The sequence below is a fragment of the Grampus griseus genome (genome assembly GCF_964374135.1).
Source record: "Grampus griseus genome assembly, chromosome: 16".
Taxonomy (NCBI): domain Eukaryota; kingdom Metazoa; phylum Chordata; class Mammalia; order Artiodactyla; family Delphinidae; genus Grampus; species Grampus griseus.
In genome coordinates, this window is record NC_139010.1 from 33,224,779 (window position 1) to 33,246,254 (window position 21,476).

General features: G+C 48.1%; 1 protein-coding gene across 1 annotated transcript in view; it reads left to right on the forward strand.

Moving 5' to 3' along the window:
* The window catches only part of TSPAN14 (tetraspanin 14), a 55,043-nt gene that overhangs the window by 20,395 nt on the left and 13,172 nt on the right, over positions 1-21,476 (forward strand). Inside the window, exon 2 of the mRNA XM_082674311.1 lies at positions 6,232-6,329. Within this exon, the coding sequence (XP_082530437.1) occupies positions 6,249-6,329 (81 nt within the window). The 5' untranslated portion in view covers positions 6,232-6,248. The remainder of the gene's footprint in view (positions 1-6,231; positions 6,330-21,476) is intronic.

Sequence of the window (21,476 nt, forward strand, 5' to 3'; positions counted from 1 at the left end):
ATCATGGTAAGACAAACATATCATATACAGAAATTTCTAAGAGATATTTGGGAAGTTAACGTCAAGACCAGCTAGAAGTTGAGGGAGTCCCTGGAAAGGGCAAGGCCTGGCCTTGCGACCTGGGATCTGCTGTTTTTCTCAACACAGCTTTTACAGTCGCTGATTCGTAGATTATGTGCAGGGACAATTTTGAAAAAAATTAAAGCAACAGCAAATCTAGAACACATGGCCTGTGATAAGGGGAAGTCCTGTTTCACAAAACTCAGGGGTGCATGTAACTATGTGTGCCCTGGATTGATTGTTAAATGTGCTTCTTACTGTGGGCCATCGTAAAAAATTTGAAAGCCATTGACTTCTCATTGCCAGTTCCCTTTGCACACTTCTGAATTGTCCAAGTATTTTACAGTTGAGAGTGTGCTACTTTTTAAATTAAATAAAGTGGTGGGAGGAAGAGGGAAGAGGAAGGAATCTTACAAGTTAATATCCCAAAGTAGATGAGCCCTGTTTACTTTGCCTACAGAGGTCATCACACCTGGGGGGCCAGCATCCTCCACCAGCAGTAGCCTCTGTTTATTTTTTTAAATTTTATTTATTCTATTTTTTTATAAATGTATTTATTTATTTATTTTTGGCTGCGTTGGGTCTTTGTTGCTGCGTGCCAGCTTTCTCTAGTTGCGGCGAGTGGGGGCTACTCATCGTTGCGGTGCACAGGCTTCTCATTGCGGTGGCTTCTCTTGTTGCGGAGCACAGGCTCTAGGCACGTGGGCTTCAGTAGTTGTGGCGCGCAGGCTCAGTAGTTGTGGCACGCAGGCTCAGTAGTTGTGGTGCACGGGCTTAGTTGCTCCACGGCATGTGGGATCTTCCCGGACCAGGGCTCGAACCTGCGTCCCCTGCATTGGCAGGCGGATTCTTAACCACTGCACCACCAGGGAAGACCCTCAGTTTATATTTTTAATACAAAGGTGGTAATGGTAAGTGCGATGATGAAAACCTTTTTAGAAAATCACTTGTATGTCTACCAACCCATGAAACCATTTTCACGCTTTTAGTTTCCACTTTGACCTTTGACCACATGCTTACAAATTGTTTCATAATTGCAAACCAGCATGTTTAGATTTCATACTTAACTCATATTGTTTTTCTTCTTTTGGTTTCTTTCCTTGAGGCAAATTCTGAGTCATGAGTTTACTGGATTAAGGGTCTGACTTTTTTTTTTCTGAATTTGAATGTCTGTAACTGTATTGCTTACCAAAGAGTTAGTAACGGTTTACTCCCATGCCAGCAGGGTATGCATGCACTAGCCTCACCGTGGCTTGCCAGCAATAGTGGTGGTGATTTTGTTAAACTAAAAAGTGTAAAACACTATCTGCGGGTTGTCTTTAAGTTTCATTTCCAGTGACTATGAATATTTTTCCATTTATGAATTGTATTGTCCTTCCATTTCAGTATAACGCCCGTATCCTTTGTCTATTTGTCTAAAACTAGGATCTTTTGTTAAGTATGAATTTTTTGTTTTCTTTTTTTTTGACATAGAAAATAAACTCATGTTCACCAAAGGGGAAAGGGGGTGGGGGACGGATAAATTAGGAGTTCGGGATTAGCAGATACAAACTAGTACATATAAAATAGACAAACAACAGGGTCCTACTGTATAGCACAGGGAACTATATTCAATATCCTGCAATAAACCATAATGGAAAATATCCTGCAATAAACCGTAATGGAAAATTACCTTGCTGTACAGCAGAAACTAACACAACTTTGTAAGTCGACTGAAGTATGAATTTTTATGTGTTGCAGATAGTATTTACCCTTTGTCATAATAGCTGCAGCTGCAGGTAGCTTATCATTTGTGTTTCCTTTTTAATTTTAATGTTACTTTTAATTGTATGGGAATTTAAAAACTTACCTGTTTTATATTGATATTTTTGTACTTTTGATTGTGTTTTCCTGTTGGCTCAAAAGTGAAGGAGATTGGTGCGTGTGTGTGTGCGTGTGCGTGTGTGTACATGTAGCCTTTAATATTTAGATTGGTTTTAGTGTGTTATTCAGTTCCTCTCTGATCGCAAACGAGCTATCTCAACACTTAAAATAATTCTGACTTTCCCCCTTGTTTTAAGAAGTTGATGTTTTGACAAACACATGCCTCCTATTTGCCACATAAATGCTTTATTCTGTTTTGATAACTTTTGGAGTTGAGACAGTTTGTGGACTTGGAATTAAATTTTTCTGATAATTGTTTTCTATGCAAAAACCACAAAATAGCTTTTGGAGATTCTTCTCAATTGTGGTGGTAATTAGTATTTGTGAAAAGTTTATTCATCTTCTGTTAGGAGGCAAAGTTCTTAGTCTGTGTATGTATTTTAGGGTAAATGGTCTTGGTGTTAATTGGTTAGCTGGTAGAGAGCTGAGTTCTGCCTTCCTCTGACGTGACTAGGGCTACCAAAGAAGGTGAGAAGTCAGGGACCACAGTCACTCTGGAGTCACTTTGGCTAACTTTTGGGTCAGATCTGGTTTTGGTTTCAGCGCCGCTGTCCTCATCGCCTTCTGTTCTTTGGTCCTTGGTAAATTTCGGGTAACACCTCAGGCTGGTGTCTGCGGAGCACTCCACAGTCTTTTCTCCTTCACTGAGGTTCTGAAGCTGCCAAGCCAGACCTCAGATGCTCATTGGCTTCATTCCCCCCCAAACCCAAGGCCCTGCGTTGGAGGATGTGGCTTAGGCTAGGGTCCAAACAGGTCTAACTGTTACCTCCTTCCATTTAAATTCTGGGACTTGCCTGTGTGGAGACCTGGATCTTCTGGCTGAAGTTCAGGACCTGCTTCTCCACCTCCTGGTCCCAGAACAGAGCGAGCAGGTCAGGAGTGAGAGGCAGCCTTTCCTCCCTGCTCCTTAGGTGAAGTATGGGCTGGGGTCACTCTCCTCACCTCCTGGTTCGTTGAGTGCCTTCTCTTCCCATGCGGAGGAGGAATAAACAAGTGGGTGAAGAAAGACTAAACGGTTTCCTGTCAACAGTTTCCTCTTCTGTGGGTTGGAATGGGGAAATAAGTGTCATTGAGACACCCTGCTCCAAGACCTCATGAGGTTATTTTGGTCCAACACAAATGGCACAGTCCTCATGCGAGTGCTCTGGCGGGGGAGGGGGGTGGCAGGCATGTAAGGGGACATATCTGAGTGTGACACACCATCTGATGGATGATTAGGGTGTTTCTCTCTGATCATTCCCTGGCATGGACCTGGCTGGTATAGTTTCGAGTGTTTAAGTTACCAGGGAGTGAGGGCTTGGGGTTTACGTCATGGTTGTTGAGATTCTCCGGGTGTGGATTCGGACCCTGACATCTGTGAAAGCAGAGTTATTTCCTGGTTGTGAGTCTTTGTTGGGGTGAGACCCTGGGAGCCCAGTGGAGGAGAGGGGAGCAGATGGTGAGAAAAGCAGCCCGCTGCAGAGAATCCACATTCCAGAGCACAGGCTCCCTGCAGCCTGTGTGCCAAGGAGATCCCTGTGGCCTTTCCATGTTCTCCCTGCTTACCTGGCTGGAGCTGAAGGAGACCAGGGATCTCCACATGGAGAGTCCCTGTGTCACCTCAGGGTCATCGTTTTTCAGAGGCCCTGGGCAAGCGGGTAGGGATGAGGTCTGCAGTGCTGTGGAAAGCATACAGGCCAGTGCTAATTAGCTGGCTTCTTTGTGGAGCCAAGACCAAGGAGAAAGAAGGGAACCTGGCTTTGTTTACTGCTTCAGAGCTCTGGGGAGAGCTCTTTACTATGCTTAGGTTAAATGATGTCCAAGGAGCGCCCTCTTGGATTCCCGAACATTCGGGTACCATGCCTGAGCAGCCCTCCCCAGTCTCTGGGGCCCAGTTCCATGGAGGGCACGGCCATCCACTTTCTGGCTTCTTTAGGATGCACAGATGGGGAGGTGCATTTGGCCTTCCAGGGAGCAGGATTGTCTTGTCCATACAAAGAACGGGGTTTCTACCACTTAAACATTTTTCTGCCTCATAGGTCATTTCCAGCCAAGCTGGCTATTCTCTGTCTTAAACTTACTTGAGTTTTAGATTAAAAAAAATTTTCCTGTGTGGATTAATTCACTCATCTGCAGCTAGGAAGACAAACCAGTGCTTTGGGGTTTTGTAATCTGCGAAACACAAGTGGGTGAATTTTGGTTACTTTTAGTTAATTCCTTACCAGGAGCCATGACTACTGCACTCCCAGTCTCTGTGCTGCAAACACAGCTGACAAGGTCCTTCCACCTTTGCAAGATCCCCAGAGGGACTACAGCCTTCTGTGCCCAAGCTGATACCTCGTCCATTAGGCATGGCAGGAATCACCTGGGGAATTTGTCAAAACTGAAGATTCTTGGCCCCAACCCAGACCTGCTTATCAGAATCTCCAGAAATCTGTGTTTGGAGTAAGTCATTTTGATGCTGCCGGCTGATCTCCTGTGACATTAGGAATCAGTCGTTAAGGCCCCATTTTAGTTGAGGATGCTGAGGCCCTGAGAGGCAGACGCTTGCCCAGGTCAGGTCATGTCGCTGAAGGAAGGAATCTCTGCCTGAGAGCTCCTTTTCCTCTCCCTGCAGCCACCCTGTGTGGCCCAGGCTGTGTTCAGGCCTCCTGTGTGTCCTTGTGTCCAGTATTGTCCCTCATTACCTGGGGCTGTGTTCACACGCATTCTCGGAGGGCAGTTTTGTAGAATTGCTGCTCTGCTGGTGGGATGGGGAAGTGGGCATGGGGCTGCTGGGTCACTGCCCCTCCCTGGCTGGGTTTGAGGCCAGGCAGGCCTACACTCCCAGCTGGGCCTTGACCACGCTCCCATTGCTCCTGGAGGGAGGGGAGCCAGTGGATGGTGGTGTCCAGGCTCTGCCTGTTGGTTCTGCTCTGTGGGAAGGATGGTGGAGCAGTCAGAGCACCCGTTTCCAGAAGGATGTGGTTTTCATGTCCCTGCTTGGCAACACTTTCTCAGAACGTTACAGACCAGTGGCCAGGCCACCGAGGCCACCTTACAGGAAGGGATTTTGCCGTTGCGGGTGGTTTGTCTCCCCACTGCCAGAGTAGCCTTGTTCGTTTTTGCCTTAGGCTCTGGGTTACATCTTGTTCCTCTCCTCACCCTGGGGAGTGGGGCGAATGGGGGGGGGAGCATTCCCCGTGAGCCTTAGATCCCACCCTGGGGGTCAGCTTGAGGCAGGCACCTGCCTCCTTCCCCACCATTCAGCCACTGTTTGACAGCAGGGGATAATGGAGGAGTTAAGGGTTCACCTAGGTTGCCATTGGGGTTCAAAAAGGAACATAGTAAAGGTGGACCAGGCCCTCGGAATTCACTCCCCTTTGAGGGCACCCTCGTTTGTGCAGGCTTTGGCGGATGGACACAGATGAAAAAGAGTGGCCCCTCCTTCACCCTGTGCAGTTCAGCGTTCTATAATCCAAGCTTTACTGCAGCCCCAAGAGGCCAAAACAGTGGTCCTGGTAGGTGGGAGATTAGGCAGAGGAAGGGGCAATAGGGTGAGGGCTGGCTGCTGTGGGCTCACAGGATCTCCCTGCCCGGGCCAGGGTGCTCTGCCTTCCTTACCCTTTGAGGGTGAGCTTGGGAGGTTGTCTCAGAAAATGTTAGATGAACAAATATGGCTTTTCCTGACTGGTCACTGTTAGGTCACGTCCAGACCTGCCCTTTCATCTCTTCTTCCTAAACGCGGCTCTCAGTGGTCAAGCCCTCATTTCTTCCTTTGGTTCCCTCGACTCCTGGCTGCTCTGCCCCAGGTAGCCGTGGGTGGAAAGAATGTGGACTGTGGGGAACCCCCAACCCCCACCCCCACCTCCCTGCCTTGGTTTAGATCCTGGGCCCCACATGACCTTTCTGAACTCCTGTTTCCCCATCAGGAAGTGGGGAAATCAACCCAATGGAGAGGTGATGAGATAATGTTTGGGAAGGTTCCCAGCAGAAGTCCTGGTATTTAGAACACACTTTTTAAAAATCACCGTTCTCCATTCTTTCAAAAATTCTCCTCTTATTCTTTTGACTGTTTATGGAAAGTTGACTTCACCTGATTTTTGTCTAACCTGTAGCTGCCATTGATAGTAAACCCACGTCTGGACTAGTAAAAGAGCACAGGGGACAATTTGGGGATTTCTGGAGCCTGAGTCTGTATCTTGCCTTTGCTCTTTCCTTGGGGAGCAGGTTTTGGGGAGATGTTTCCAAACTGAACCAGCTGTCTCATCACTCCTCCTCTCTCCACAGATCCTGCTTCTCAGAAGATGCACTATTATAGATACTCCAACGCCGAGGTCAGCTGCTGGTACAAGTACCTCCTTTTCAGCTACAACATCGTCTTCTGGGTGAGTGGATGAGAGCAGCCATGTTCCCTGGCGTAGTCCTTAATTAGTAAATCATGCTTCTTCATGTTCTTTTGATTTGCCAGAGCCCCGTGAGGCTCTGGGTGAGGTGGCTGACAGTCAGGGTCCTGCCCTCATGAAACCAGTGACAAGTATTGGGTTGACCAAAAAGTTTGTTCAAAAAACTGGAAAATCCAGTTCCGTTCAAAACGGAAAAACCAGAACAAACTGTTTTGCCAACCCAATAAATTATAAAGTAGACCATCAGGTGCTGTGATGGGGAAGGCCAAGGTGATTGAAGACTAGATTAAGGGGCCCTACCCCAGCTGTGGGGGTTTAGGAAGATGGGGCTCTGACCCAGATGCGTGTCGGTTTCCCTCCATCCACACCCCAGGAATGCCCCAATGAGGCATCAGCTGCCGGGTCCTTTGTGCACATTGGACTGTGGGCCAGGCCTTGTCCTGGGCTCTGGGAGGTAAGGGTGGACAAGGGGAGTAAAACCCTGTCCTTGTGGTGCTGGTGTTCAATCAGAAGGGGTGTTAGCCTACTGAGCCTCAGAGCAGGGAGGGGGAAGCCGCTTGGCCAGGGTGGTTGGGAAGCACATTCTAAGGAGAGGTGGCTTGTAGGCTGAGACCTGAGTACTAGTGAAGACACAGCTATACGGGGTCTTGGGAAGAAAGCTCCAGGTAGGGAGAGCAGCATGTGCAGAGGTCCTGAGGCAGGAATGAACTTGGCATGTGCAAGAAGCAAAAAGAAGGGCATGTGGCTGGAGCTGAGTGAGTACAGGGCACAGGGGACACAGGTGAGGACGCGGGCATGAAGAAGCCAGGTCATGCAGGACTGTATGGTTCCCAGTAAGTAGCTGGAATTCTACTTCTGTCAGTAACTCTTGGTAGGTTATAAGTTGGATGGTATCATCTGATTTTGGAGTGATTCTGCAGAGTGAAGGCATGGATGGTGGTCCCATGTTCTGAGATGGGCATTTGGGGCAGAAGGGTTTGAATGGTCTCTTAGCCAGCCACATGGACATGTCAGTGTCCCGTACCAGTGGCCATCCTGGAGATGAAAGTCTTGGCCACCATCAGAGGAAGGGGTGACCAGATCATCGAAGGAGAGTGTATTGACTGAGGAGAGGAGGGGTCTGAATATTGAGGTGGGGATGCTAGAGGTGGGGTTGAGGAGGAAAGTCCTCTCCAAAGTTGGCTGTGAGTGAGTGAGTGGCCTGAGGTAAAAGGAAGACCAGGAGATTTTGTGTCGTGGAAGCCTTGAGAGGAAGCCCTTCATGTAGAGGGGAGTAGGATGAGGACAGAAAATTGACATTGGCTTTGACAAGGTGGAGGGTATGACCTTGACCAGAACTACTGGGGATGGAAACCCACCTGGAGTTGGTCCAGGAGCCCATGGGACATGAGAAAGTGGAGACCAGTGACTCATGACAGTTCTTTCAAGGACTCTTGCCTTAAAGAGGAGCAATGGGTACTGGCTGGAACTGGTCAAGGGGTTAAGGGAGATATCAGAGCATGTCAGTGGCATTGGTCCAGGGGGAGGCAGACATTGATTCTGTGCAGGAGAGCACGGTGACATGACCGTGCACAGAGGGTTTTAAAACCTCATTTAATACAAGCGTCGAGTCTGCAGCTAGTGTCTGGGTGGGGCCTGATGGAGAAGGAGGGACAGGATAAGTGGTCATGATGCCACATTTGCCTCTACTGAGGATTTTGGCATTTCCTATTTGGACTGGAACTTTTGACATCGAGGCCGACTTACCAGGATCTCTCAGCCTTTCACCTTGTTTTTCCAGCATCACCCCCTGATGATTTATCTCAAAGTTTGGGGGGGGTTCTGTTCTGGAGAAGTAGGGTGCGATTCAGTGGCTTGGCCATTCACCGCAGGACTTTTCTGGTGCCCAGACAACCTTTCACCAGCAGCCTCATTATTGCCCCTGAGGTAGGGCAGTGCTGGACATTTGAGGTGGTTCCTGTGGGCCCCTCCTAATGGGAGGACTGTGGTTGCCCCTTCCCTGAGATGTGTGGCTTCTCAGACCTGCATTGCTCCCTGTCTGGAGGAGAGCCTTCTGGCCTCACCTGGAGTCCCCAGCCCCCAGCCAGGTGCACAGTTGAGGGCCACCTGGCTTAGGCAGGTGGTTTGACACTTTAGACACTTTGTCCACCCTCCTGTTGTACCCCTTGCCCGGTGGCCCGCTGTGCTTGCTTGGCCTTACATCCCGACCTCTGACTCACATCCTGATTTTTGCATCTGGGGTGAAACTCTCCTGCTGCTGCTGTGGCCCAGGGCCCTGGTAATCTCTGTTTCTTCAGAGTGTCTTCGGGATAGATTCTTTGCTCTTGGGAAGCTTTACTAACTTGCCCAATATAATACATTTGCAGCACCAAATTCACATAGCAGAGTTCATGAATCCAGAATTGTAGCAAGTCTGCTTGGTGATTCAAGGGGGCTACAGCGTTATCGGAGTTTTGCAGAATTGGCAGTGTCTGTGGTCGAGAGTTAATCATTTTTCAGTTAGTGTGCACTGGGGCAGAACAGGACAGGACAAACAGGAACAGTCAGGAAAACGAGGCATGAGAGCTCTGTTGGGAAAATGAGAGGGGGAGGCTGCCCGGCCCCTCCCTGCTGGGTTCTAGGCGGAGATTTGCTGTCTTCATCTGCACAGGAGCTGGGAATGTGGAATAAGGCTTGGGAATTGGGGCGCAGAGCCCTTAGGGAAGTGCATGGTGCAGCGGGGGTTCCTGGGTGCCGGTCTGGACTCTCAACCTGAGCTGATTTCTTTGTGAAATACTGCTGTCACCTGCCTGCTGCCTGCCTCGCAAGGTTGTTGAAAATGAGTAAGATGATGTGCCAAGCCCTCACCTCTTCAGAGAAGTTTTCTTCTTTAAATGGAGAAAATACAAAAGTAGAGGAATATACTGACCCCCACCCCAGCTGCCATGTTCCCATCAGCTTCAGAAGTTACCAACTCAGCCTATCATGTTTAACTTGTATCTTCCCCCACCTTGGATTATTTTGAAGCAAAGCACAGATGGATCATTTTGCAGAGAGTTTTTGTCTGGTTTCGATGAATTAACAGTGAGAAAGCGGAGCAGAAGGATGACAGCCTTGACGGTGGACTTGGGCTCCTTAGGCAGGTTTGAATATGCAGAAGCAACCTGTTGAATTCTTTGACCAGTTCTAGGTGCTGGAACAAGCAGAGGTCTTATTTAACAGTTTGCTCCATCCAGAATTAGTTTCACAGTAACGTTCTTTATAGCAAACACCTGTAGCACTCTAACCGTTTTTTTGTGTTTTTTCTTTTTAAGCTGTCTCCTTCCAACTTCAAGGCCGAGATTTTTCCAAGGGACCATTAATACTTGCTTGAGGCGAGAGATGTGGATGCCCGCAGTGTTTGTGTGTGTTCTGAACTGCATGTTTTACTGGGTGTACGTGGAGCTGGGCTTCCTGGGGATCTTATCACAGGGATGTCAGGAAAATGCTGCCACCACAGCCTTTTGAGGGCACTAGCACTTTTTACCCTTTCTCGGTTTTTTTAAATTATTGTTATTAGTTTAAAATTTATTTTATTTTATTTATTTTTGGCAGTGTTGGCTCTTCGTTGCTGTGCGCGGGCTTTTCTCTAGTTGCGGCGAGCGGGGGCTACTCTTCGTTGCGGTGTGCAGGCTTCTCATTGCGGTGGCTTCTCTCTTTTCTTTTTATAAATTTATTTCTTTATTTATTTTTGGCTGCGTTGGGTCTTCATTGCTGCGCTGGACTTTCTCTACTTGCCACGAGCAGGGGCTACTCTTTGTTGTGGTGCGCGAGCTTCTCATTGTGGTGGCTTCTCTTATTGTGGAGCACGGGCTCTAGGTGCGCGGGCTTCAGTATTTGTGGCTCGTGGGCTCTAGAGCGCAGGTTCAGTAGTTGTGGCACACGGGCTTTAGTTGCTCTGTGGCATGTGGGATCTTCCCGGACCAAGGCTCAAACCCATGTCCCCTGCATTGGCAGGTGGATTCTTAACCACTGCGCCACCAGGGAAGCCTGGTTTTTTAAAATTACAATCATTCCTTGGATGTGTTAGACCTGTTTCTAGGGCAAAATCTCACTTTGACACAGGAAAATGCAAATCAAAACCACAATGAGATATCACTCTCACCCATTAGAGTGGGTATTATTAAAAACCAGAAAAATAACAAATGTTGGTGAAGAAGTAGAGAAACTGGAATCCTTGTGCACTGTTGGTGAGAACGTATAATGGTGCAGATGCTATGAAAAAAAGGATGGCGGTTCCTCAAAAAGTAAAAAATAGAATTACCATATGATGCAGCAGTTCTCCTCTGGGCATATACCTAGAAGAATTGAAAGCAGGATCTTGAATAGATATTTGTGCACCCTTGTTTGTAGCAGCGTTATTCATAATAGCTGAGAGCTAGAAGCAACCCCTGTGTCTACCGAAGGATGAATGGATAAACAAAAAGTGGTCTATACAGGCCATGGAATATTATTCAGCCTTAAAAATGAAGGAAATTCCTACGCATACTACAACGTGGGTGAATCTTGAGGACATTATGCTGAATGAAATAAACCAATCACAAAAGGACAAATACTCTATGATTCCACTTATATGAGGTACATAGAGTAGTCTGCTTCAGAGACCCAAAGTAGAATGGTGGGTACTAGGGGCTGGGAGGAGGGGAAAATGGGAAGTTACTGCTTAATGGGGACAGAGTGTCAGTTCTGCAAGATGGAAAGAGTTCTGTGGACGGTAGTGATGGTTTCACAGTACTGTGAATGTACTTAATGCCACTGAGCCGTACACTTAAAAATGGTTAAGATGGTAAGTTTTATATTATGTGTACTTTACTATGATTAAAATTCTTAAAAAAATCTCACTTTGACTTGCAGAGGAAAGGAAGCTGGGAGGGGCTTACAGCCTTTGTCTTTGTTCATTCTCACCCCACCTGATTCCACAGAGAATTTGAGCTTCCCTGGTTTTGCTGAATGAATCCTCTCGAGGGATGATTCCATGATGCCTGCAGCTCCCACCACAGACACTGAGTTTAATCTGCAAAGATTCTGATAAAGCCCTTGCCTGGATTTATTTCAGAGGTGGATTAAAAGTGAAAAGCGGAGACTGCTTGTAGGCACAGACGACAGAGAGCCCCCCACTCTGCTGTGGACCTTCTCAGTGACAAGGGCAGGTCTGAGCCACAGCTTCCCTGCTTGTAAAATGCGGGAATTCATTGCTGACCCTAATGTGCAGCCTGTTTCTGGGTGAGAAACATGGACATTTGTGCTCTGTGACCAGCATGGCTTGAGGCCCCTTCCTTCGAAGTAACAGATGCCTCCCACGAGTAGGGTGAGCATGTAATTTGTGCTCCAAGTTGGGAAACTTTTAAGAATGAAAGAGAGATTATTAAGAATTTTGCCGGAACAATAGATGTGCCCCAGGACTGTCCCAGGCAAACCAGGACAGTCCCTAACCCTAACCCTTCCCGAGAGAGGCAAAGCCAGTCTGATGTGGAAGGACCTAACGGCAGCTCCCTGCCCTTGCTCCCGTTTGTGGCATTTTTGTGGATGGATGGTCTTAACTCTCTTTGTCTGGCCCCACAATGGGCTGTTGACTCTGGATCATTCTAACCGTTAGAGAATTGCCCTTACTTGAGCTGAACTCTGTCCATGTGATATCAGACCCCAAGGCCTGATCCCTAGGTCTGAGCGCAGATGGTTTCTCTGTTTCCATTTCTTGGTAATTCAGTGCAGTCAGAAAGGGAAAGTCTAGTGTTTTAATAACATGTGTAGACTATTTCACTTCCACTGCTGAGAGGTGGTACCTTTTTTCCCTTCCAGTTTTATTTACTAAACTTTTGTAACTGCATGGAAATTCTAGAAGACTACACAAGGCATCCCAACTTGACTGTGTTCCCTCCTTCAGGCTCCATTTTCCTGTCTGCAGTCACACATAGTTTCACATCTTGGTGAGAGTATCCACGTGATCTTGAAGTGTGCGTTTTCGTATCAGCATCACCTAGTGTAGAACATTCCAGGTTGCCGCACAGTCTTCCTGATTGTATTTTTGGAAATTCCTATATTGGACATTTAGGTTGTTTCCAATTTTTCTACTATCCTAGATAAGGAGCGGTGATTAGCTTTTGTAACACAGATTCTTCCCTTTGGGGAAAGGGGAGAAATTATTTGCTGGGATAGATTCCCAGGAGTGAGAGTAAATGAGTCAGAAGGTGTGTCCATCGTTTTGACCGGCCTGACATTTATATAGTCATATTCTCCAGAAGGGCTGCCCCAATTCATAGGAAATAGACCGCCTTATCTTTTGGCTCATAGGGGTGTGTGTTTGTGTATTTTTCCACATTTTGTCTTGCCAAGACAGAGGGCGAGGATTGCTTAATTAGAGACTCCGCTAGAACTAGGAGTTGCTGATCCGTTTAGGGCCTCAGCTCCTGATCTCACTGGCTCAGGTGCATCTGCGGCTGGGACCACCAGGAGGGATTTGCGAGGATGGGCAGTATGGTGCACTGTGATTATTCCCCAGGACATATGATTATTACACACTCACAGGGTGGCGTCAGGTCTAAGTAACTGGTGGTGTGTATAACTCTGCTTCCTTGGCCAGTAAATAGTCAGCGTGGGCCAGTCTGCTGGGGTGATTTATCATCTATGGGGGAGTACCCTATTCCCATCTTGTTTGTACCTTTTTTTTTTTTTTTCCCTAGAAATGCTTTTAAAAAAATCACTTCTAGGGACTTTCCTGGTGGTCCAGTGGTTAAGAATCCGCCATCCAGTGCAGGGAACGGGGGTTCAATCCCTGGTCAGGGAACTAAGATCCCGCATGCCGTAGGGCAACTAAGCCCACACACCGCCACTACTGAGCCCGTGCACTCTGGAGCTGGCACACCACAGCTAGGGAGAAGCCCGCGCGCTGCAACGAAAAGACCCCACGTGACACAACTAAGACCCGACGCAGCCAAATAAATTAAAAAAAAAAATCACTTCTATTGAAGTGTAGATTAAATAGAATAGGCCTCTCGCCTTCTGAGATGGCCCACACTCTGTCTGTGGAGTCTATTTCTCGCAAGGCCATTCTCGCCTTTTGAGACGGACTGCATTCTGACTATGGAATATGTATCTCTATAAATAAATCCACTTCTAATATACATACTGATACATACATACATAGAAAGAAGGAAGGGAGGGAGGGAGGGAGGAAGGAAGGAAAGAAAGAAGGAAGGAGGAAGGAAGGAAGGATGAACCTGTACCCATTTCAAGTGTTCAGTGCACTGAGCTGGCAGCTGTATCCTCCCTCCCCTCTCATCATGATCGCCACGATGAAGATGTGAAACGTTTCCATCCCTCTAGAAACTGTCCTTATGCCCTTCTGTAGTCACTCCCTCCCCACCCTTCCTCTGGCAACCACTGATTTGCCTCCTGTCACTTATATAAATTAGATTTCACTCTCCGATCTGACTTCCTTTAGTTTAGGTGATGTTTCTCTGTTGTTTTTCTGCTTTTATTTTATTAATTTCTTTAAAAGTTTTTCAAAAATCATATTTTTATATTTAAAAGTTGTGGTAAAACATACATAACAAAACTTAGAATTATAACCATTTTTAAGTGCCCAGTTCAGTGGCATTAAGTGCATTCACGGTGTTGTGCAACCGTCACCACCATCCATCTCCAGTCTATTGCACTGATTTCTGCTCTTTTTATTATCTTCTCTCTTCTACTTATTTTGGGATTATTTTGTTCTTTGTCTGGCTTCTTAAGGCAGAAGATTAGGTCATTGCTTTTAGATCTTTCTTCTTTCTTATAGTATAAGTACAGGCATACCTCATTTTATTGTGCTTCCCAGACACTGCATTTTTAGCAAATTGAAGGTTTGTGGCAAGCCTGCATTGAGCAAGTCTGTTGACACCATTTTTCCAGCAGCATTGGCTCACTTTGTGTCTCTGTCACATTTTGGCAATCCTTAGACTGTTTGAAACTTTTTCATTACTATTGTATTTGTTATGGTGATCTGTGATTAGTGACCTTTGATGTTACTGTTGTAAAAAGATCTATGACTCACTGAAGGCTCAGATGATGGTTAGCATTTTTTAGCAGTAAACTATTTTTAAATTAAGGTCTGTACATTGTTTTCTTAGACATAATGCTGTTGCACACTTAATAGACTACAGTATAGCGTAAGCATACTCTTCCTATGCACTGGGAAGCCAAACAATTAGTGTGACTTGCTTTATTGCGGTGGTCTGGAACCAAACCCAAGTACCTCCAAGGTATGCCTATATTTGATGCCCTGCGTTTTCTGCATCCTACACATTTTGATATGTTTTCATTTCATTTGGTTAAATGTCTTGTATATGCGTACTGTTTATATAATGTGTCTTTTCTTTCCCTCTCTGGCTTACTTCAGGATTTTCTCTTTGTCACTGGATTTCAGCAATTTTATCATGATATGTGCTGGTGTGTTTTCTCTGTGCTCTGTTTGAAGTTCATTGCGTTTTATGGATTTGTGGGTTTGTATTTTTCATCAAATATGTGATTACTCCCATCATTATTTCTTCAAACGGACACCCTCCCTCCCTTGGACTCCTTGTTGTCCCACAGGTCACTGAGGTGCTGCTCAGTTGTTGTTTTTCTTAACCCCCTTCTACCATTTAGTTTAGAAGGTTCCTATTGCTTTTTCTTTAAGTTCACTCATCTTCTATAGTGCCTGATTGGCGATTAAACCCATTTAGTGATTCTTCATTTCTAATGTTGTATTTTCTATTTCTAATAGTTCTATTTGGATCTTTTTTATATTTTCTGTTTGTCTCTTCATTATGTTTATTTTCCTTGAAATGTTTGAGCATATTTACAGTATCTGTTTTAAAGTCTTTGCTGATTCTATCTTCTATCTCATTTCTGTGTCTTATAGTTACTGAATTTCTTTCCTTGTTATAGGTCATGTTTTTATTTTCCCTCTTGCCTATCTAGTAACTTTTGATTGGATGCTAGATCTCATTTTTCTGCCGAAGTATTCTTCCTGTCTTGGTCAGCTTGGGCTGCCATAACAACACATCACAGGCTCTTTGGTTTAAACAAGAGAAATTTATTTTCTCCCATTTCTGGAGGCTGGAAGTTTGAAATCAGTTTGCCAGCATGGTCAGGTTCTGTGGGCTCTCTTCCTGGCCTGCACATGGCTGCCTTCCTGGCCTGCACATGGCTGCCTTCCTGCTGTTTTCTCATGTGGCAGAGAGAGAGAACCCAAGCTCTGGTCTTTCTTCCTCTAATCATGGAGGCTCTACCCTCATGACCTCATGTAACCCTACTTACCTCCCTGCCTCCAAATACCATCACACTGGAGGTTAGGGCTTCAAGATATGAATTTTGGAGGGACATCTTTTGAGTCTGACATCTTTTGTTAAATCTTGTATGTGAGATTCATTCATGCTGTGGTACGTAATTGTAGATCGTTGATTCTCATTGTTGTGGAATATCCCATTGTGGGAATATATCATTTGGGTTATTTGCAGTTTTAGGCTATTAAGACCTGTTGAAGTAATATAAAAACCTACCAGGGTTGGGGACCCGGATTATAGGGATGTCCTGGGGTTCGTGTGGCTGAGCTGAAGGAAATCCTGTCTAGGTCCAGATGGTTTCAGTGTGATAGTTTAGTGCAGGACTTGGCAGACTACGCTCGCAGGCCAGACCTGGCTGTCTGCCTGTTTTTGCACGTACAGCTTTACTGGAACACACTCCTGTCCATTCGTTTACGTATTATCTGTGGCTGCTTTCCCGCTATAACAGCAGAGTGGAGTAGTTGAAACAGAGACCTTCTGGCAGGCAAAGCTGAAAACACTATCTGGCTTACAGAACTGTCAACCCCTAGCTTAGTATCTTGTTCTCTACTCACTGTTAATCACTGAACTGTGCCAGCGATGGCAGGGGCTGGGGTGGGGTGAGGCTGGGGTGGGGGTTCCTTCTCTCCATTGCCTGGGGCGCTGCCTGTAACCTCCCTTGGAGAACTCTGCCTCCCTGCCTTCCTTTCGTTCAAAGGCTGATACAGTCAGATTCCTGGGCAGGGTGTGGTGGGCGTCAGCTCCCTGTTATCAGGGAGCACGAAGATTATGTGGAAGCTGCCCCAGAGCCCTGTGGGTAGTCCTCCCCACCTCCTCCTCGGGCCCCTCGCAGGAGTTCACTGGCTCTGCGGGAAGGGCACATGTGCTTCTGGTTTTCAGAACCACCCTTCCGGCAGGAGGAAGAGCTGGTGTGTGATAGCTGTGTGACCCTGAACAAGGCACCATCCTGCCCTGGGCCCATTTCCCTCCGGGAAAAGAAGCTGGGCTTTAGCGTCCCTTCCAGCTCCCAGAACTTCCAAACTCCCACAAAGAACTGGCTTGGTTTAAGCTTTTTCTTCATGTGGGACTGTTTTGAAAGAGGCGATCCTTTTATGCTCTGTTTAGGGTCCAGAGTGATCGCAGTCTGGAGGGGCAAGGCCTCCTGATCCCGACAGATGTCCTGGGACTCCCCCTCAGTGCACTGGCTCTCAGGGCCAGGTTGGGTCTAGGGTCTGTGCCCTCTGGTGTCCTTTCAAGTGACCACGAGCATCTCTGGTGTTCCCTGGACTCCCCAGACCTGGACTCTGGATTTCCAGTTCTGGAGAGTGAGTGCCAAGGACTGTTGGGTTTCCACCTGGCATGATTTATGGTGGCAGAGCTTAGGCAGTGGGAGGTGCAGAGGCCCTTGGAGATCATTGGTCTCTACCTATTCAGTTTTGCAGGTTGGCAAACTGAAGTCCAAGAGAGAGGGATGGCTTGCTCAGAGCCACAAGGTGAGTTAGGAACAGAGCTGAGACAGTTCTATCTCCTTCCACTCCCTGCCCTGTTTTCTTTCCATCATCCTTTCCCCACCTCACTTGAAAACCCTCCAGAAGGCATCTGTTTCCTTAAACTCTGCTTTACTCTTGTCTCCAGAAGCCCAATGAAACAGATGCCTCTGGAAAGGAGGACCTTGTCTCAGGACAAAGCTGCAAGTCGTTGGGGGATGGTGCGCAGAGTGCTTTCAATCCAGCAAATGCTTGTGGCGTCTTGAGGGTCCCCGCGACCTCTGTTCTGCCTCCATGTCAGGGCAGGGCTCGCTCAGTGCTCCAGGGTAAGCACATCACTCGGGATACTTCTTTGAATTCTTACAACCCTCCTATGACCCAGGAAGGGTCATCCCCATTTTGCAAAGAAAAACAGGCTCAGAGAAATTTCTGGACTCGCACAAGTCCTGTCATTTGTTGCAGGGTGGAGCCGGAACCAGGACTGGCTGACCCATGCTATTTTTTCAGCGCTGCCCTGGACTCCCTCGGGTCTCGGTGCTTACTCTTGGGTTTCCTTCTTGTTTTTTTCTGAGGCTCCCTCTGGTGGCCCAGGGGCAGGGGTTCTGTGAATGTCACCCTTCCTCAGCCAGGGGAGTCTGCAAGAATCAGGGGCCGGCAGGGCACGCCTGAAAGCGTTTCGCGGCTGCTGGCGGTTTGTCTCGAGCTTGTGGAGGAAAGTCCTCTGGAGCCCGCAAGAATTGCCTAAGTGCGTTCGCGCACTGAAGTGAAATCTTACAGGAGACCAAGCCCACTACATCGTGGGTGATGAGGGGCTGCTTTTGACCTCCTTGGCGTTGGAATCCTCCTCCAGTCCAGCAGGGCCTGGCTACATGTCTACACTTCCGCTGTGTCTGGGACCTGCTGGGTAAAGGCTTGCCCACTTGGTGAGTGGACTCCATGTGGCTTCCGGAACAAGGCAGGGCTCGACCAGCCCAGAATGCCCCCCAGGAAACCTCTCACCTTCTTTCACAGAGGCCTTTGCCTAAGGTGGAGAGGTCACTACTGAATCTTCACAGTGACCCCCAAAGAGGGCCTGACGACACAGAGTGATCCTCCCCACCTGATGATGTGGGACGTTGGCTTTAGGGTTGCACAGCTTAGAAGCCCCTCCTGCGGACTGCCACGCCGCCGGGCACTGTGACTGCCCCGTGTGGTGGAGGGCACAGGCTGGTGCCCGCTCTTCCTGCCTTGGGTGGCTGCCCTGAGGGCAATGAGATGACATGATGTCAGGACAGAGACACGCAGGTTTGTTTCTTGACTTTGCCACCAGCTAGCTGTCTGACTTTGGGCAAATAACCAAATCGTTTTACATCGGAACTTTCCCATTTGAAAAATGGGGGTAATAGTACCAGTGTTATGGGGTGTGGAGGGCCTCTTTAGGTGTATTGTGTTTAATGCAGCACCTGGCACCCAGGAAGGGGTGGTGCCCTGGTGACCACCGCAGGGTATGCACCTGATGGTCCAAGGCTGGCCTCCCTTTGGGCTTGGTGGGAGTTGGGCTCCATTCTTTGGTAAGGAATTTAATCAGGTCATAGAAGAGAGACAAAGGAGGTTACTCTGAGGCTGGAAGGCACCTTAACTGTCACTCCCAGGTGGTTGGCAGCCAGGAGGACAGCCCAGCTCCATAGACCATCTGTCCCAGGGAGGTCCAGGGAAGGGTCTCCACGGGGAGCCAGGCAAAGCTGGCCAGAGTCCTGGATCATTCAGGGGGCTGTCGTGAGCTCCCAGACAGGTCACTTCCCCAGTTTGGTTCTCCCTCAGTCTCCTTGTCTCTAAAACGACTGTTGGTCCCTGAAGGTCCTGCCTTGGACCACTGTTCACTGAACCCATGATCGGACATGGGTCCCTGCCCCCCCCAGTTCCTGTCTTTCTGGTGCAAAGTTAACTTTAGTTCTTCCTGTAAAACAGAATGGAAAAAAACACAAGCTCTCATTCTTAGAGCCCCGTTGTTGTGAGAGAAGGAGAACTGGGTTGCGGTGGTAGGGAGCTGGTGTCTTAAGCTGACTGCATTCGGCGAAGGGTTTCCGAGGGGCAGACCTTCCTGACTGTCCCTCCTGGCACCGGGTGGTGGGTGGGTTGTCATGGAAAGTGGTTAGGCAACCCTGAACAGAATAGAAAACATCGCTGCCCTCAGAGGGCTTAAGTGGGGGGGAGGCACAGTAGACAGACAGACAGCTCATGTGGTCTAGGATATGTGCCATGAAGAAGATCTAGCAGGGAAGGAGATCAGGAGTGATGGATGGGGAGCGTCCACATAGCATGGCAAAGGGAGATGTGTTTGAGGAGGAGAAATTTGAAGAGACCTGAATGGAATGAGGGAGGAAGCCAGGAAGGGATATGGAGGAGGAACATTCTAGGCTGAGGGATCTAGTCAAGGCTCTGAGGCAGGGATGAGTTTGGTGAGTTCAAGAAACAGTAACAATACCAGGGTGGCCCAGAGAAGGGGATTGGGACCGGGGAGCCGGGTCGGAGATGGTGTTGGAGACGCACGCCACAGCATGGCTGCCCATGTTCTCGTGGTCTGCGGCAAGGAGTTTGAATTTTATTCTAAGTGTGAAAGGAAGTCATCGGAGCATTTTGAGGAGGGGAGTGATCTAGACGTATTTTTAAAGGATTGTTCTAGTTGCTTGGGGACCTGTGGGGAGACGGTGGGGAGGCCCCTGCAGGGATGAAGCATGGACAGGTGGGAGCAGAGAGGGTATGCTATGTATTTTGAAGGTAGGACTAACAGAGGGGTCCTGATAGGTTGAATGTGGAGTTGGAGGGAGAGAGCTGTCAAGCCTGAGGTCTAGGTTTTCTGTCTTAAATGAGTAGATGGTCAGTGGTGCCATTTGGTGAGAAGGGGAGAGGTGGGGAGGAGCTGCTCCGGGGTTGGGAGACCACAGCTCCATTTGGGGGCACGTGAAGATTGAAATGTTACTAGTCATATTCATTGGACAAGTCAAGTAGGCATTGGGGTGTTTGACTCGGGAGCAGCTATGGCTGGAGGTTAGGATTTGTGAGTCAGCCGTGTTAGTTATGAGATCATCTAGAGGGATCAGGGGAGGGCAGGGGTCCAGGACTGAGCAGTGAGGTTCTCCAGCATTTAGAGGGCTCTGAAAGACGAGGACAAACCCACAAAGGAGACCGAGAAGAAACAACAGGGAGGGTGGAAGACAATTGTGTGTGTACACTTGGTGTCCCAAAGCTGAGTGCCTCAGTGACAGAGAGAATGACCAGCTGTGTTGGGTGAGATCAGGTAAGCTGAGGCAAAAGACGTGACCCCCCCGCTTGGCAAGAGGGAAGTGAGTCATTGGAGACCTTGAGGAATGGTGGGGAGAGAGGCCTACGGGGATTCGGCAGGTGGCGACTGGTCACCTTCAGGCTTGCTTACCGTGCAGTGTCAGACACTCGGGAAGGGAAGGGAACTGGTCGTGTACCCCATCAAGGCAAACGAAGCCCTCTTCATCAACTCATTAATCCAATGGGAGGATGGAAAAGTGGGAAATCAGCACAATGTGGTGGAAAGGACCACGTGTCGGCTCCGGAGAGCCTAAGTTCTGGCAGCAGAGGGGTCTTTGCCCGCGTGGCGCAGTGCTGTCTCCAGTGCTTGAGATGGTGCCTGGCACTTACTCAATGCCTGTTGAATGAATGAGTGAGTGAGTAAATGAATGAACTAAACAGAGACTTGGGATCTGGGCCTTCTCACTTACTGCTTGGGATTGTTACTGAACTGAACTTGGGTTCGCTCACCCGACTTGCAGCAAAGCCAGTCCTTTTGCTACCAGGTTGTGGTGAAGGGAAGTACAAGGTTTATCGCAGAGTGCCCAGCAAGGAGAACGGGCAGCTCGTGCTCAAAAGACCCAGACTCCCCGATGGCTTTCAGTCAAGGGTTTTTAAAGGAAATGTTAGGGGTGAGAGTCACAGGGTATATGATTAACTTGTGGACTTCCTTCTGCTTGGTTAGTGGTGATGTAACAGGGAGATGGTTGGGGAATCTGAATCATCTGCCTTCCGGTTCCAGTCAGTCTGGGATCCACATACCTCTTCAGGTCAGCGGGTAATCACCATCCTCTACAGGGTCGGGGGGTGGTGGTCTTAGTTTCTGCAGAACAGCTCAAAGATAGTGTCATATTGTTATCTAAATCCCTTCTGGAGGAACCAGGAGTCCTGTGACTCTGTTGTTCTAATCAGTAGCTGCTTGAGTCTGCTCTTTGGAATGGGGGGAGAAGGGGAGGGGAGACCAACAAGAAGCAGCGGGCACAGAGGGGCTCATTGTACCCAAGAAGACCCCGCAGGGTCCTGCTCGGTTTCAGTCACCC